This window comes from Chanos chanos, chromosome 7, assembly GCF_902362185.1.
Source record: "Chanos chanos chromosome 7, fChaCha1.1, whole genome shotgun sequence".
NCBI classification, from domain to species: domain Eukaryota; kingdom Metazoa; phylum Chordata; class Actinopteri; order Gonorynchiformes; family Chanidae; genus Chanos; species Chanos chanos.
In genome coordinates, this window is record NC_044501.1 from 26,936,852 (window position 1) to 26,955,209 (window position 18,358).

An 18,358-nucleotide genomic window follows, 5' to 3' on the forward strand; every position below is an offset into this window, starting at 1 on the left:
AAGAAAAAAAAATGCACGCTTCAAACAAAATTTACATGATTTATTGTTTTCATTTGGAGTGCATTCTTTTCAGGGTCATGACATTTCGCGCCGCAGTGAAATACGATCTGCATTTCCAAAAACAATGAAGAGATCTAACAGGCTGCCAGTTTCGAATGTTTCATTTACATAAAGTAATTAGCTGAAGTGCATTTTTCAAGTACAATCCCTTTAAACCTTGACACATTTTATGTGGAACGTTCAGTTGAACACAACAAATGTATTGCTTTCAGGTTCCACTTTACTATTGGAAAAAAAGACGCAATTAACAGCACTGGTCCTGTTTAAACAAATTACCCAAGTCTAAGACAGTCACTTTTTTAGTTTATTAAAAAATATTCTTCTTTTTTTCCACATTACAAAATTAATGCGCACAATATGAAGTTTTTCTCTGGTCCCCGTTTCGATTTAAGTGAATATATACAGGTGTACTTGGACAAAATGTGCTGCTTTTGTCCATTTGTGTCCTTCTGTCCCAATGCTCTGTTCAAAAAAAGAAACAACTGTACAATACGCGTTCAAACGAACGTGGCTTGATAGATTCTTGCGCCGCTCTCCTCTACCTCTGATTGGCTGCCTTGGAGACCGTTGGCGTCACCTACAGGTTTTCGGCCGTTCTGCATCCGACTCTGGCATTGACGGAGCTCAGCAACGTAGCCCTCAAAACTGAGGCTCAGCTCTGGGTTCTCCTCCAGTCTTACCCCCTCTACACCAATGCTGTTGTCCAGCAGGTGAGGGCTGTCCTCAGCTGCTGAGGCAGGACAAAGCAGCAGTTGCCGATCAGAGTTTGACGTAAGTTCTGGGTCTACCTTCTCCGTACCTGAGGGGGAGAAATGCTAATTGTGAAAAACTGGGAAAGAAACAGTCAGGGAGGAGACAAGAGCGTTCAAAGTTTCCACACATTTGTTTGTCAAAGCGACCATCTTCCAAATTGCCTTTATCTATTTTCTCCAACTTATGGATAATATAATTTTGATTTTACTTTGTTATGGACAAGCCCTTTGAGACTATAAATAGTGATATTTGGCTCTAAATAAACTTGTTTTTTTTGTTGTTGTTGTTTGTTCGTTTTAACATGCTAGGCCAGTTATTTTAGGTGCTGGTTTATCGACAAAAGGATTCGACCGTTAAACCTGTGTTAGAAGTGTCATGTCAAAACCTTTCTATTCTTATCCTCACAATAAGCCTATTTTCATGAACTAAAAGAGTCAAAGTCACGGAGTGTATGAAGATGTGACAGTTAGTGGATTACTTTTTCCCATACATCCTCAACTCATACAAAAGTAGTTCGATACATTGACTCGATGCAGATCAGTGGTTGTAATGAATTTCCAGATGTTCATCTAGGTATCTTTGTATTTGGAAACATTACAGTAAGGAAGGCCGAATTTGTACTGGTTAAATCCTGGCCTCATATACCCCTGCAGCTCACAATGCTCAGTGTTAAAAATGTATTAGAAGTGGAAAGCACTGACACACTTGATTTACAGAAGTAACTTAATATGATCTAATTTGGTAAACAAAGCTATTAAAACTTAACTGTTTTACTTTTCTTGTTCCTCTGTGTCTGAATGACAATGCCTGTGAAATGTGCATATGTAATGAAAATGAAGTGAACACATAATGAGGTGTGTAATATGCAGTTAACCTAGCAGCACAGGCCATACAAATACACTTATGCTTCTTCAGATCTGTGTGTGTGTGTACATATATACATATGCATATACATACATATATATGTGTGTGTGTGTGTGTATGTGTGTACTCCAATATTATTTCCATCAGCAGTCAATCAAAACATGGTATTTGGCACAATAAGTATACAGACAAGATAAGTATCTCAGCAGATGGGCCTGAAAATAACACCTGTGAGACGTTAATGTAATATTGAAATAATCAGACGTAATTGAATAAAACATAGGACTACTATTTATTCAACACGTCACATCTATTTGGATTGTGAATCTTTGCCAGAAGGCAGCCATAACATGATTTACGTTTTTTTTTATCTTAAAGATAAACTGATTAATTCCTGTTACCTGTCTCCTTTCAGATTTGACCCTGACAGGCATGTGTGGTAGTCACCTTTATCAGTACTCATGTGAATAGATGTTCAGACTAGTTAGGCTAATATCGAAACAAGCTGATTACATTTAATGTGAGAAGAACATTTATGCCCCCTTTCGAAAACTAGAATAAACCTTAACTGGGACTATAAGGACCTCCACACTGATACAAATAGGTCAACTCATATAGTGGGAACCAGTGGACACTTAGACCCGGGCGTGCTTGTGTATGACGTCATCAAAAAGTCCAGTACCCGGAGACTCAGGATCTGGTTCCATCACAGTGTCATACACAGCATAATCATTCAGGAGATCTCGCAAGATATCTTAATATCAAGATATTTTATTTTCTCATTATCATAACTTGGGTTTATTCTTACCCAAACCTGCTCTTTTGTCAGGGAACACTGAATGTCCTCATCTCCACTGCTACACAAACCTTATTCATGAGACGACCTCTATGTGGCAGTAAGACACCAGCAGTGGAAGTGTTTGATTTTCAGTGAGAAGACTTTTTTCCATGTTATAAACATGTATACATGAATTATTGGCATTCTCAGTTAAGTATTTATGTGTTAAAATGTTAAGAAATTTGAAGTATTTAAAGTATTAAAATTTGAAAATATTTGTGTTAAAATGTTTGTTAAAAAAATCCACAAGGAGTCCTTATTTATGCTCCTACATAGATAACATGTCACAGAATATATGACATGTTCTCTCTTAAGACGTGTGTGTGTGTGTAAAAGTTTACAAAGCATGCCTGACATAACACAACAAAGACTGAGCTTCATCATAAACAGTAAGACCAGTCTATGATTAACCTGAGTTGTGAATGGAGAACCTCCATTCAGAGTGCAATTTAGACTAATGTAGATTAATGTTTTCCTAACAAAAACAGACGTCAGAATTAAGTTGTATGTTCAACCACATTTTGATTAAAATTCGTATGATAAATCAAGTTTAATTCAGCTTCAAAGCTTGCCTCTTAAGACCAGCTGCCCTGGAAAGAGCAATGATTGCTCCAGCTCCCCTTTACAGATGATATTGCGTAATTAAAGGATGTGATTATGGTTCTGAATGAGTTTCTATACACACATCTGATGACAGATTATCCATTATGAAATTTCAAGTGGTTCTCTTTTATATTTTCAGGTATCAGCTGTTCGATGATGATCAGAAAGGATTTACAAACCATGCAAAAGACAAGGTCAGAATGGTAAAGAAAGAAGAAAAGGAGGAATGAGAGAGAAGTAACTGATTAATGGGTCATTCAAGGTCACAGACAAGCACAGAGTGTGATTTCACTACAGTTTATTAGCTCTAATCACTGCACAAATACAATCAACTCACATCATCTACAGTCAGTATCTACAGAGGAAGAGAGATGGTTCGCAATTCAACAATGAGGAAAGTGTAATGTGATTACACTTAGCAGTAATTCATTACACAGTTACAATTACATTTCTACTTTTTTTCTTCCTTTCTTTTTTTCTTTTCTGAAAAGGCAAGATACTGGTTTTGGGATTTCACAAGACTATAAAATTCAAAGTCAAGCTGGACGGTTACGACACTGTTGAATTGCATTTCATGAGATGACTGGACAAAGACAGAGAGCTTCTAAACGCAAAGGCAAAGTACAAGAAGGTTAAATTATCAACAACATATTAAATTTTAACTACAAATTTAAAATCTTAATTTTACCTACACTCCAGATTCAGGAAATGTGTTTTTTTGTATGTGTGTGTAAAGGATACATCTTTCATTTCTGGAAAATTCTAGGCTTTAAACATGCTTTTTATTTTTCTTATTTACTTTTTAAAAAATGTTTAACTCTCCTGCCACCAGGTCTTTTTTATCTGAGAAAGTTCTGAAATAAAATCTAGGCATCCATTACACCTTCAAAAACATCCTGTAAATCTGATCAGTTTGGATGGGGTTACTCTGACAGGCCTGTGAAGTGTGTAAAAACTGGGGAATAATCTGGAATGTTTTCCTCTTTTCTAAATCAACATTGTGTTCGCACAGCAGCACAAAATGATGAACTTATGCTCACAAATTTCTATGATTTAACTTGGAAAAAAAAACAAAAGACAACCATTTATGAAACATATGTGTGACTATTTACATGTGAATTTGTCTTTGCGTCTGAGTGAAGTCATCTGAAAACAATGGGAAAAATGGCATGATGTTTGGAACACAGAGGAAGAGTGAAATGAAGGTGTAGTCTTCCTCAGTGAAAGATAAAGTGCATTTCAGTCACTATTGCAAAAATCAAAGTCATAGTCAGGGCTTGGTATCGGTCAGCACGCTACAGCCAATCCACCAAACACACACGCTGAACACACACACCAGTGCACAGACGGTTAGTCACGTTGGTAAAATACCTGAGGAGTCATGGTTGGAGATGCAGGGCGGCGGAGGGGTGAAGTTCGCCTCGGCCAGACTGCCCTCGTGAGGGTCCGCTGGGCCGGGGGAGGGAGGCAACGGCAGGAGGGTAGAGTTTGGGCTGGTGATGTCCCCCTCTCCGACAAGTGTGAGGTCAGTCAGACTCTCCTGTCCCGGTGCCCAGGAGCCAGCCGAGCGTGCTATGGGGGACATGGGGGCGCCAAAGTCAGTGGGCGTGGGTTTGGGGCCACCCGCGGGAAGGCCGTTGGGGTGTGGGTTAGCATGGCCGGGTTTGGTGGAGCTAGGGGTGGAGCAGGTGGGGGTGTCAGAGTTGAGACGCAGGAAATCAGGCAGCACCAGGTCTTCTTTCCTCAGTATACCCCTCTGATCGTCTGCTCGACTGCTCTGGGCACGGCTTAAGAGCTCAAACAGCTCTGTAACAGGACAAACACACACACACACACACAGACACATACAAACACACAAACATCTCCTGTCAGTAACACAGCAATAAAGTCAACAAGTTTTTGTGGAATAGGCATACTTTTCACATGGCAGCATAATGCTATAGCTCCACAACTGTTTCTATACATAAACATCTATACGTATACCTAAATACATATACCTCTATGCATTTAAATATGTCTACAGTTTCTATACGTATACCTATATTCATTTAAATATGTCTACTATTTCCATACATACACTTATATTCATTTAAACGTATCTACTGTTTCTATACATATATCTGTAGACATATACCTAAATACATATATCTCTATTCATTTAAATATGGTCTGACGCGTCTGAAATGACACTTCCCCACACTTTCCCTCAGTATCGCATACATTTCTCAGTGTCAGGTTGGGATGGATGGTAATGTTTGTTGTGAAACTGTTTGTGACACAGTTTTAAACTGTGGTGGAGAATCCCAGGAGGGCGTTTCATGTCTCAGTGGATGTAGTGAGTGAGATTAGTGGACTCCCTCAGACTCACAGACAGATACAGAGCAAGGACAGGGAAAGAAACCCCAACAAAAAACACCAGAAAAGCCAGTCAGCTCCGCTCACGTGCCCCACGTGTCATCACCACACATTGTAAACGCACAGGCAAAGCAAATCGGGATCTGCACCGTTACCTTCCGCTTCCTCTAAATGTTTCTTTTTGGTTTTTATCTTGTCTGACGCATCTGGAGTGGAATGTTTCTCCCCGTTTTCCCCTCTCACAGGCTTCCCTGGCAACCTGTCGTCTCCCTAGCAATGCAACAATCACAACATACATGTGTTTATGAAAGTGTGAGTGTGTTAGAGAGAGACAGATCCAGACAGAAGGACAGAGTGTGTGTGTGTGTGTGTTGGGAGAAGGTGCCGAGTATTTGTTAGCAGTTAATGTTATGCAGGCACACACACACACAAACACACACACACACAAGCAAACACAAGCACACAGACAAGCAAGAGAGCACACAGACAAGCAAGAGAGCAGCAGAAAGAAGGAGGATGAGTTTTGTTCATCGTGTGCACCACACAGACATGCTCTCTGTCAACAGTCAACATAATCTCCGTCACTCTGTTAACACAGCCAACCACGCAGGGGCATCAACCATTAATGAAAAGTTGAGCCATTTAACATGAAAGATATCTATGTCTATATGTCTATACACATATGTCTACATGTATATATATACACACACATACAAACACACGCTAAAAAATCCTTTTTACGGGTTCTTTAATTGATTCTATTTGACTGGCTTCAGCTTGCAGTAACTTTGAGGTTCAAAAGAAATCAACAGACGTAATTTAAGTATTGTCTTAACTTAGTAAGAAACCACTAGGTGTGGTAGTAAAGGTACTGCAGTAGGTATCTATTGCAATGAATCGTACATAATTATGCAACTTACCTACATCATTATAAACTCACAACCCGTAAAACAACATAGAGTTTGACAAAACTGATTTTGTTGGCAAAGCTCTGTATGAGACACTCTGTGAGGGTGAACACGGCCAAGCCCAGACAGGGGAAGGTTCAGGTGATAGTGAATGTTTTTGACACATTAAACCATGCGTGAAGACATGCAAAGTGTACAAAAGATTCAGTCTTACCGGTATGGAGAAACTCCGATTACTCAATGATGCCCCGTGTGTTTTCTTTGACTTGTCTGACGAGAGATGTGATAAAAAAGCTTTTACCAAACATGACCTTTCTCTACCAGAGACAGAAAAATCAGGTGGTTTACACACACATGCACACAAACACAGAGAGAGAAGCCAGTAGCGTGTCTGTATATTTGACATGGCCCGTGTTACATTACTGGATGGGAACACATTCCTGTCAGTGCCACTGGGTCACAGTGTCACTGGGTCTTCTCAGAACACACACATGAGAGAGTGTGTGTCTACTCTGAGAACACACACATGAGAGAGTGTGTGTGTACTCTGAGAACACACACATGAGAGAGTGTGTGTCTACTCTGAGATCACACACATGAGAGAGTGTGTGTCTACTCTGAGAACACACACATGAGAGAGTGTGTGTCTACTCTGAGAACACACACATGAGAGAGTGTGTGTCTACTCTGAGATCACACACATGAGAGAGTGTGTGTCCGCTCTGAGAAAACACACGAACGACACTGCCATTTTTCTCTTGGCCCGGTTTGAACGGGAGAGGTTATGTCAGTAAACTTAAAGATAAACCGAGTTGTTATTTTGATAAATACAGAATTCAGGATTGCGTGTGTAACAGAGCATGTGTAGATGTTGTTTTACTTGTTGTCTTTGTTGTTCATGGCGGTGGTGTGTGTGTGTGTTTGTGTTTGTGTGTGTATGTGTGAGTGTGTGTATGTATATACCTTTTACAGAGTTAGGGTCAGCGTTTTCCAGGACCACACGCAGGCCATCAAGGTTTGAAATTGGAACGCCCAAGTCAAGCACCTCTGCCTCCCCACTCTGTCAAGAGACAACAATGTCACCTTTAACATGACCTCTGACCCCTGTTCTCCCTCCAAACTGCCCAAAACAGTACCATGTTACAATTCTCATCATCCTTAGTCGTCCCACCAACCACCACCAACCACCACACTGCCATTAGCACCTTCTCCTCGTCTCAAAGGAGACTCTTGATCACTTACAGTGGACGCCAGCTCATCAGTTAGTATGGCTACAGTTAGGACATTTCTGTCCTCTGCTCAACACAGCTTTATGCTATCAATAGCATCTGGAGCACAGCTCAGGCTACAAAGGTTCCTCGCTCATGCTAGATGTGGCCGCAGGGCTAACCGCCCAATTCAAGTGCTCTGTGATACAAGCAGCAGCTTTGGAAAGCCACAGTACCAAAATAAACTCAACTCGCTGTGTTGAGTCTTGTGTCATGCTGAGGTCATTTTTTATTTTGGTCCTGCAGTCATTTCCAAGAGGGGGTTTCTCAGTTATAATAAAAAAACAAAACAAAACAAAACAAAACCAGCAGACAGCAGAGTTGGAAAACGTAGACAATCCCCTGAACGTCTGAGTGCAAAAGACGTGCTAGAATTCTTTTCATGCCTTTCCATACCTCACACCCTATGACATCGTCGCTATTTAAACACGGGTGCGGCTTGACCTGCTGCCTCTGCAAGGATCTTTGTCCAGCGCCCTGTTTCAATAGAAGATCCCTATGGCTTCATTCTCCTAGCAGAACAAAGCCATAGGGCTCTTCTGTTAGGAGATTTAGTACTTACTCTGAGTAAACCAACTCTGAGTTTGCACTAAACCCACTTTCTGAAATAGGGCCCAGGTGCACTGGACGGCGTGTAAAATTGCATATCGTATGTTAGGGATCTGAGCTTTTGACCCACACTCTGAGGTAATGTCTGTAAACTGACCGGCCACGCCCTTGTTTTTTGGGGGGCGGGGGGGGAGACAACGTTTAAAGGGTGTGGTGAAGGAAGAGGCACAGATGTTGTCATGGCGACAGAAGCCTTACTATTCTGGCCACCAGGTCGCTAAGGCGGAGGCCGTACTTGGCGACCACAGGACGCAGAACCTCAGTGACGGGCTTGGTTGGTTTGGCTTTCAAACCCACAGAACGGTTAATGGGCACCAGATCCAGTCTGAAAATAGAAAAACAGACAAAACGTTAGTTATACACTCAGATGAAAAAGAAAAAAAACAAAGAGAACGAAGAAAAACAAAGGGGAAAGAAAAAGGACCATGTTTGGTCTATGTTTAGTGAAAGCCTTGTGGGTTTTTTTGGAGAAGGAATATGCTACTGTTATGTGCTGTTTGGGTGAAAAGACACAGAGTGGGTATGAATGAAAAGGGGATTAACCTGAACAAAGTCCGTTTCTCCAGCCTCAGGTCCCGTGAGCTTAAAGTCAAACTGTCCTGATCCAGCACCAAGGGCTTAAAAATAAAAGACAACCCACAGACAAACATGGCAGTCAGGTCTGTGTTTCTGAAGACATTGATAAAGTAGGAAACACATTTTTAGGTCTGAGTAACTCTCTGGAGAAGAGAGGGATAGAGAGAGAGAGAGGTAGGAGGGAGACATTCAGAAAAACAGAGGGAGTGAGAAAGAGAGAGAGGTAGGAGGGGGACATTCAGAAAAACAGAGGGAGTGGGAAAAACAGAGAGACAAAGTGAGAGAAACAGTGAGAGAGAGAGAGAGAGAGAGAGAGAGAGAGAGAGAAAAGCATCTCTCTACCTTTTCACCTCCGATGAGAAAGAGGTCGACGGCTGCCAGGTTGATGCGCTGTTTTTGGCAAAGCTCTAGCAGTACCTGTCGGATGCTGGCGCCCTGTCGCAGTGCCATGGGGCAGGTGGAGCCATCGGGCAGTGTGACCATACACTGCCTACAGCCCCTCTCCCTCTCCCACATCCCCATCGAGTTCCTGAAGTCACTCTGACAAAGCACAACCACAGTCTAGACTCAATTCACTCCCATCATCCCACCGGCCACAGGTCAGCTGCTCATACTGAACCAATGGTTTTCTACTGGTTTCTTAGCACAAATTTTGCAAAATCAGCATTTCAGATCAACCAGAGTAATGATAAACAATAGAGTGATAGTAAGTACTGAATCAGTACTCTACTAAAGTTAAAACAATTATGTCTCACCTGACAAAATGACTGGAGTGTTTAGGATAAAGTTATGCAGGAGTTAAAGAGACTTAGTGTGACTGGAAGACCAGCTCACACTCGCTAACAGTGTTCAAAGGTTGTTCTTTTTTTTGTTAAGTCACTTTGTGGATAATTGAGCACTGCGTGAGGGGTGTGGTGCAGTGTCTCTTACCTCACTCCTGCCCCCTGAAAAAGTTGTGTTCAGTTCCTGACTGGCACCGGACGACACTGATCCCTGAGACTCACGTCTCCCATTAGAGCCAGCTGAAATACACCAAAAACCAGTCAGCACACCACTGATACCCAATCACATCCAGTCGGATCCATTCAGTAAATTATTTGTATCCAGTCCCATTAAATGAGATCAATTCAGCACACTACTCATACCCCATCACATCGAATCAGATCCACTCAATAAACCACTCATACCCAATCACATCCAGTGGGACCCAGTTTGCAAATCACCTGTATCCAATCATGTCAAATAAGATTCCGCAAAGGTATGTTCTGTAGCCAATCACAACAAAGGGCTCTGTGTATGCTCCAGTCATATCCAGTTATATCTTATCAGAGCCAGTAAGCCATCATCGCCAACATAACATCATCACAGCACATCACATCCAGCAAAGACATCAAAACAGCTATGTACACACCACTACATCATATCAAATCCAATGAACACCCTATTTACAGCCTATCAAACCACACGTACATCTACCAAACCAGACAGTTTATAACAGTGAATTATATCACATCAATACTTACTGAATTAACAGTTCATAACCAGCATTCACATCACCTCAGTTTCATTTACCCCTAAGTAGACATTTCTCATCGTCCATTTACTGTATATTTCACAGTGCAGGCCAGTTTCAGTATGATGGGTGAACTTTTTTGAGGGGGTGGTCTCACCATAAATGTAATCTCCAATTTCCCTTTTCTTTGGTCCCTTCCCAAAGCTCCGGTTTCGGTACCAGGAAAAAATTCCGCTTTTCTTATCCGATCGATCATCTCTGATGTCTTCACTTGACATTACTGGTCTGGGCTTTCTGGCCTCCTGCAAAAAAAAAGAACAAAAACAAACAACAAATAAAATGAACAGAAAACCCATAATGAAGAACAGGCACAGTGTTGGAGTAAAGTATAATCGCTTTGTATAACTCACAGGCTGTGGCTGGAACGTCATTTCTTACACATCAGGTTTAACACGTGTGGTTGAACAGCAGACAGTGGCAGATATGCAGATGTATTTATATAATAGACTTTATACAGTTTGGATTCAAATTTTAACTTTTTTTTTCTTTTTAATGTCTGGATTGTATGGATACGTTTCCTGCTCCTATCACTGCGATGACAGTGGTACCTTTCTCGGTGTGGCGTTGGAGCGGTCTGAGTTGAAGCTGTGTTTGGAAGGGGCGGGACTACAGGGCACCTGGTAGGGGTCAGGGAGAGGCTGCCCCTCCACCTCTGCCAAGATGCATTCCTGGTATAAAGTGGACTTCAGAAACCTGGAGTAACTGTCAAACTTCATCAAATTAAAGATCTACATAGAGACAGAGAGAGAGATAAACAATTATATGGAGGTTATATGTAATAGCTTTTATATGTGGAAGGACTGTTAATCATAATGTGTAGAAATGCCAAATGCATGGGGAAAATATGAAAATGGTTTGTTTTGTGTGTGTGTGTGTGTGTGTGTGTGTGTGTGTGTGTGTGTGTGTGTGTATGTGAGTGAGTGAGTGTGTGTGTCTCATGAGTCTTACCTGTAGTTGTTGCTTTTTAAATATATCTGGCGTTGGGGCGGTGAGGACGCTGTCAGCCAGGTGAGCCTGACTGTCGATGTTTACAGGTGTAGGGGCCTTACTGGACACAAAGCTGTTATAGATCTCTGTGGCCCTCTGACAGAGCTGAGCAAAAGAGTTTCCACAATTACCACACATTTACCACAGTATACACCTCAGAGTCTTCCCTGAGTATCTTTCTGACTTCATAAGAAACCCAGGAGTAAAAAAAACACAAAGATTTCAAAAGACTCTGAGGTTTTGATACTGGTTTAACGTGTTATTGGTCACACCAGAACTTAATTTATGACTCAGAGTTTAAACACCATTAAAACTGCACCTGTTAAATTCTGTTCCTGTGTTTCCACAAAAACAAAGAAGGACCAAACCAAAGCCATGTAATGGTAATATATACATATATATATATATATATATATATATAAAAGATATTAGCAGAATGTCTGTGCATAGACACCATTATTAGAGTGCTTATAGATGGAGAACTGTGAGGGTAAGTCATGTTGTTTAAGATGAACTCTGGCTTACATTAGACAGTATTCATATTGACTGAGAGATTTTAAAGTCATATACAGAGGGAATTCCCTCTAGTAAAACTAATCAGTTTTTACTGGTTTTGTGAACATCCATCATGTAATTGATTTAAAACAGCTCTGCTGATAGAGACGTAATGCTGTCAACTGGCCGCAACAGAGTTTTAACATTCGTTAGCGTCCTTATCACCGGAAACAGTGGGAGAAATGAGACGACAAAGTGAAGTGAGTCAGACCAAGGCCTTACATACTCCCACTGTTTACAGCTAGTGACGCTAATTTTACAATCATACAAAACTGAACTGTCAATAACAGTGGCATGCATCAAATGCCCACCAGCTGAGAGGTTTTATAATAAGCACAAAGGTGGATTTTCTTTTCATTTTTAAATAAAGTTATGCCAATAAAACCGTAAACATCCTTTTAAAATTTGTATAACAAATGTAACTAATCACGTCGATGCATCACTGCCTTTAGAGCGGTAAAGTTGTCAAAATAAATAAACAAACATGGGAAACACTAACAGATCTATTTCTTCTATCAGAACTGTTTGTTTTGTCAGTATTAGTCCTGACGATCAGTAACATGTATTTACTAGGACATGAATGTACGTTCTGTAACAATAGTTCAGTCCTGACGATCAGTAACATGTATTTACTAGGACATTAATGTACGTTCTGTGACAATAGTTCCGCTGTGTGACAGAGAAGTTCTTTCACAGCTGAACACATGCTAGTGAAATAAGCTAAAAGGAGTGAGCACAACCCAGCTACTTGTCATGCTCCTACCTGTTGCTTGTCATCTTCCGGGATTTGACTGAAGTCTTCACATGCTTGCCAGAATAAGATGTTCTCTTCGCTAAATTCCTTCCTAAGAAATTCCTGCAGAAACAAACAAACAAAAAAAAAACATTTATTGTGTAAACTGAGATTTTTGCAGAGCTGTATTTCAACACAGGATCAGTTACAATCATTTTAAGACCACTGCTCTGAATTAACGTCATCATGATCACATTTTATCATCATTTTATCCAAAGGCTCTTTATCCAACAAAAAACTCAGCAGGATATATTTTCTGGTTAATTAATGGTTTGTTAATTCAAATAGTCTGAAATTCCTGTCATCAAGTCTTGGTAAAGGTATTTTGGTTGTTTTGTTATTTTATCTTTTTCTGAAGTCGTAACCATGATTCAAACACTAGAGTTTTCACGTTGTTCATATTAACGTTGTGTTGCCTACATAAATCAAATGCCCTGGAGGACAAGCAGAATTAAAAAAAAAGCAAAGAAAATTTGGTGCAGTCTCCTACGGAACAGAGTAGGATATTAATGAGTTACTGGACCGGGCTGAGTGACAGAACCTACGGTGAAGTATCGGACTCCGACGGGGTCTTGCAGTAGGCGTTCGAAACAAATGGCCCATGATGCAACACGGCGTTCTGGGGGGCAGCGTGAGGTGAGGGTACTGGGAAGACTACCATTACTGTCCAGACTGGCCTCGCTACAGCTGTCCCGAAGCCCCACGGTGCCACGCTCTGGAACGGTACAAACAGGGTCAGGGCTTCAGGAGCGACCCGGGTCAAAGGCCCACACAGGGACAGGAGTACCAGGGCAGTCTGACACAAACTGGTGCTATAAACCCAAAGCTATTAATCATATGTTCAATCTGATTTACAGAGCAGGGAGCATGAAGAAACTAGGTCCATGGGGGAAACAAGCAAAGTAAAAAGTCTGAAAAACAGAACTGATACAGAGTCCAGTGATGAGTCTGATGCACTTTGTGGCTTGGAACAGCACTGCACACAACACAGTCTTAAATAAGCTTAACCTAAGTCCACACTGATATCACAAAAGAGAAGTTACAATTAAAGACTTGTTAATTGTGTGTTACAATGACAATATTCACACAGGTTAGAAGTACTCTGCATACCGTGGGCTAAATGGAGAAGTGTATTCAACAAGATGAAGTTGTGATAAGATGTTTTTTCCACTATGACTGAGGTTCTCCTTTCATCCTATTTTGCAGCTGGGACTTTGAAAAATTCACAAAGCTTATGGGCTCTGCCTTTTGCGTAGGCCGAGACTCAGACTCAAATCAGACACATCTCACAGGGGGGTTGTTTTCATATTTCATCTAAGACGTAAACAGTGTTTCATTTGTCAGACTCATTTGTCATCTCTTTCCTTGGGCGAGCCCACGCCATCTGAAAGCTACCGGCAGATTTGCCCAGCCCTGATGCCCGTACCCCTTCCCCTCCCCCTCTCAAAATACCACCGCTACAATGTACTGCTATCAAAGACAGCTTTAGCCCTGTGGGGATGTGACTTTTTGGGCTTTTGCCCCCATCCCCTGCTTACAGTCCTCTCAGTACTAAACATTTCACCCCCAGACCTCCAAAAGGCCAAACCACAAACCTGTAAAAAGTGCCTATAAATGGCACTTCTCCAAAAGACATTAATGTATGACTGTTTTTCTGGTGAGAACCATACCACCAGACAAAAGAACCTGGCCATATTCATGATTTTCTTTGGGCATTGAAGAAAATGCAAGTAATTCAACCAATTTTTGAACCATGTTATTGAACACACTGAGGCCAGCTAAATAAAAATGTGGTTAAAGAAAAGGAAACAAACATATTTCAGCGGTATGACATTTTATACTTTGTCTGCAGTGGGAAAAATCTGCACTTAAAGTGAATAAATAATAAAATCATAAAACCACATGAAATATGTAATTTTGTTCTGAAATTACAACCAGTGCATCCGCAGTACACTAAGTGAACAAAGAAAACTGAACGTTATAATTACAAACAGTAAACTTAAAAGTAGACATTAAAGCAATTTGGAAAAATTCATTTGTAAAAAGGCTGAAGTGAAAGGATACTTTAAAACTCAGAACTTTTTCGTTTATAGTTTCAATGAGACTGTATGTACAACAATTAGCCATCATTTTTGGGTTGCAGAGAGAGAGAGAGAGAGAGAGAGAGAGACGTTTGCTGTGTATGTTAATGTAAGAAAAAGTGTACTCACCTCCATCTGACGTGGCGGCCGTCTGAAAAAGAACAAAGAAAGACATGAGTGAGAAGGAGCCATTGGGACACGCAGAGGGAGAATGAGATGACTGTGGGCTTGAAAAACTCTCTTTAGTCGTCTCACTAATGTCTTTCATTCTGTCTCAGACCCTGTGTGTGCATGTGTGAGCTGGGCCTGCTGAAAAGGAGGTGTTTTCCACACACATGCACACTGATACTCACACACAACCAGGTTCATTAATGGTGTAGACAACTTGGTATACACAAACACAGCTGTTCACACCTTTGTACTGGCCCCACCCAGTACCACCTCCTGATCCTCACCAGACCTTACTCAAACACTAGGCTGGGGGCACACACACACACACACACACACCCACACACACACACACTTGCACATACTTAAACACAAACATACATACACACACACATGCTCACACATACAAATTCACACACAAACATACACTTACATGCACACTCACACATACACACACACATATATACAACCACACACGCATGAACACACACACCTAGCTTTACAAAGAAAGAGGCAAACAGACATAAAAAAACACATGACACACTAAAGCCCCTGCATATGAAGCCTCAACCTAAACTAACAACCTCCACCCTCTCTGTCAGTAACTCACATCCAGAGCAGGTTTCACACAAACGACTGCGTGCAAGTGTGTGTCCCAAAACAGTAACCGTAAAATAATACACAGGCTCAGAATGACAGAGTCAGTGCATAAAGAAATGAGGAAGAGTTTATCACCCAATCACCACAGGAGTGGACAATGAAAACCTTAAAAAAAAACAAAAAAACATGCAAATCATTGGAGGAAAAACAGAGAACAACATGCTCACTTTGCATCGCTCTTTATGGTATGATTATGAATAGAGTACCTGAAAATTAAACTGTTGTAGACAACATATGGGCAACCAATCCGCTGTGGGGTTAACAGTGAAGAAAACCCTATGCAGACCACAACAAACAGAGGTAGGTGTGTGTGTGTGTGTGCATGCATGCATGTGTGTGTGTGTGTGTGCAGCGTGGAGGACAATACACTGTTTGTTCTATAGGAGGAAGCGAACTGGAAACAGAGGCATAAATCTCATACACAGGCAAAAGTATGCCATGAGTTGTGTGTCCACATGTGCCAAACGACAGAGTAACCAAAGCTAACTTTGTTTTTTTAATCATTACGTGTTTTTCAGGGTACTACATGGCACAAGCTACAGAAGTTAAGCAGTCTTTTTTCTTTAAATTTCACAACAAACATCTAAGATCCTCACAAAAGGGAGAGAGCAGGCGTGTGCGCACGGACAAGCACACACCCACACACACTCTTACTTCCTTCACACAGACCATATCCTCACTCTAATTCATCCAGACCTGAGCCACCTGGGCATGTCTGTGATGGGTAGCCACTGACCCTCTCCTGTGTTGAGACAACATGCCACCACATGCATTATGTACTATGAAGAGTCTTTGTGTAAGATCGACGCCTCGTCATCAGGACCATTACAGGGCGCATTCCTAGCCCTGCCTGTCAACGTTACTAACTCTGACATCACTGAGGTCCAACCTTCAGCCCACTGTATCAGATTTAACACGTCAATTTTTTTTTACGCGGATCTGAGGTCAGAGTGAGATGGAAAAGTGTGGGGAAAAAGACCTGATGAGAGATCAAAGTTCAGCTTACAATAGGCACATTCATATCTTCTCCAGTCTCATTTATGATGCAAACAAGCTATCCCGTCTTTCTTACGGCTGAGTGATTAACCCTTCTTTCACACCTAATCTTTCTCTGATTGTCTACACAGGGGATCAATATGTGCTGGCTTAGAGAAAGCTAATCAGAAATGATTTTTCAATGATTTTTTAATAAACGAGAGAGAGAGAGAGAGAGAGAGAGAGGCACCAGAGGCGTCAACATTTGCACCGGAAATGACAGTAGCATAACGTTTATGACGTCCCTGACACCTGATCTAAAGTCACAGAGCTCCTCCTGGTTATTAGGTACTAACACTCACAACATCATTCAACATCAATTTCATTCCTTCACCATTCTCTGTAAAATTTCATTAAAGTGCCTTTAAAAAAATGAAAATGACTTATCACTTTATTACTACAGCTCTCATGCATAACTGCACAAAACCTTTTTTCCCCTTTATCCATTCAAATGCATGCATCCGCTCTCCATAGGCCAAAATCCTTACTATGTAAATACATCCCCGTCATTGGACGAGAGACAGTCCTCTTCTACATTGTTCTCTCACGCTTGTTGAATTGGTCATGTTGCCCTAGCATGTCTGTGGCCCATCGAACTCTTTATCTCTTCACAAGTTGGCTTACTTTAACTGTTAATGGTGAGTGATAGTTAACAGTAGCTAATGATGAGTGATATAATACAAATTTAGGGTGTGTTTGTTTTTATGTTATGGTTTTGTGTAAAATTTTGTTGAAAATAAATTTAACTAGTGAAGTCAAAAGGCGAATGTGTTATCTTCAATCGTGTTAATCCAATTGCTTTCATGCTGATATACACACAATTATTTAGTATTTATTTTTAAACCCTGCTTCAAAACCTGAAGCTAAAAGGAAAAAAAAGAGGGAAAAAAAGCAGACGGAGAGTGAAGAGAGTTAAAGTGGCATCACGTGAGAGTGGTTTGGGTAAGGGCATCACGTGAGAGTGGTTTGGGTAAGGGAAAGGCTCATCCAAACAGCCCTGCTTCTGAGGAACACAGGGGTGTGTCCCTAAAAAACCCACAAAGCCTCATAAGACCACTTCAAAGTGTCACAGCCTCGTAAGAACATAACACTGTATGTCTGACCAATCACCAACCAGAAAAAAAGAAAAGAAAAAGAAAGAAAGATTTAAAGGCAGCTCTTATTGTGTTAAAAACTATACAGAAGGAATTGTAGCTGAGTTGCTAGGTTTCAAACATTTGAATTGATCTTAACCCAGATCTGTGTTTGCCTGGACCTTGCTTTGTGTTGCCTGCTGGCTTTGTTTCTTCTGTTTGCTTTTTGCTCAAAACTAGCCATTTGTCTGGCTCTGGTAATTAGTTTACAATATGAGTCAGATGTGGTTAAGTTTGAATAGAACAAAGATAGGAAATGTTCAACCCCCTCTCCACCAAAGTAATACACTGGGAAACATTGTGATTGGATTGGATTCTTGATCAGGCATAGATCCTGATTTTGATGTCCTGTTTCTTGCCTTGTTTTTGCAGGCATGAGCCAAAACCAGTCCTCTCCATGATAGGGCTGTCTTCATGGGTTCTGTCTGACTTTAAGAACCTTACCCTGAAACACGTGCCAAGCTCTTTTCTCTCGTAGTTTGGGTATATCGTTAAGCTGTGTCAGGGAGATGGGCAGGGCAGGGCGGGGCAGGGCACTG

At 41.1% G+C, this 18,358-nt stretch overlaps 1 protein-coding gene across 1 annotated transcript in view; it reads right to left on the reverse strand.

The window, feature by feature from the left end:
• Positions 1–557: 557 nt before the first annotated feature.
• The window catches only part of rgs12a (regulator of G protein signaling 12a), a 32,597-nt gene continuing 14,796 nt past the window's right edge, over positions 558–18,358 (reverse strand). Inside the window, exons 3-17 of the mRNA XM_030779124.1 lie at positions 14,953–14,974; positions 13,288–13,457; positions 12,713–12,805; positions 11,356–11,499; positions 10,956–11,135; positions 10,505–10,649; positions 9,765–9,856; positions 9,177–9,374; positions 8,802–8,875; positions 8,457–8,583; positions 7,345–7,441; positions 6,596–6,651; positions 5,629–5,743; positions 4,490–4,924; positions 558–859 (exon numbers count right to left, since the gene is read on the reverse strand). Of these exons, the coding sequence (XP_030634984.1) occupies positions 558–859; positions 4,490–4,924; positions 5,629–5,743; positions 6,596–6,651; positions 7,345–7,441; positions 8,457–8,583; positions 8,802–8,875; positions 9,177–9,374; positions 9,765–9,856; positions 10,505–10,649; positions 10,956–11,135; positions 11,356–11,499; positions 12,713–12,805; positions 13,288–13,457; positions 14,953–14,974 (2,250 nt within the window). The remainder of the gene's footprint in view (positions 860–4,489; positions 4,925–5,628; positions 5,744–6,595; positions 6,652–7,344; positions 7,442–8,456; positions 8,584–8,801; positions 8,876–9,176; positions 9,375–9,764; positions 9,857–10,504; positions 10,650–10,955; positions 11,136–11,355; positions 11,500–12,712; positions 12,806–13,287; positions 13,458–14,952; positions 14,975–18,358) is intronic.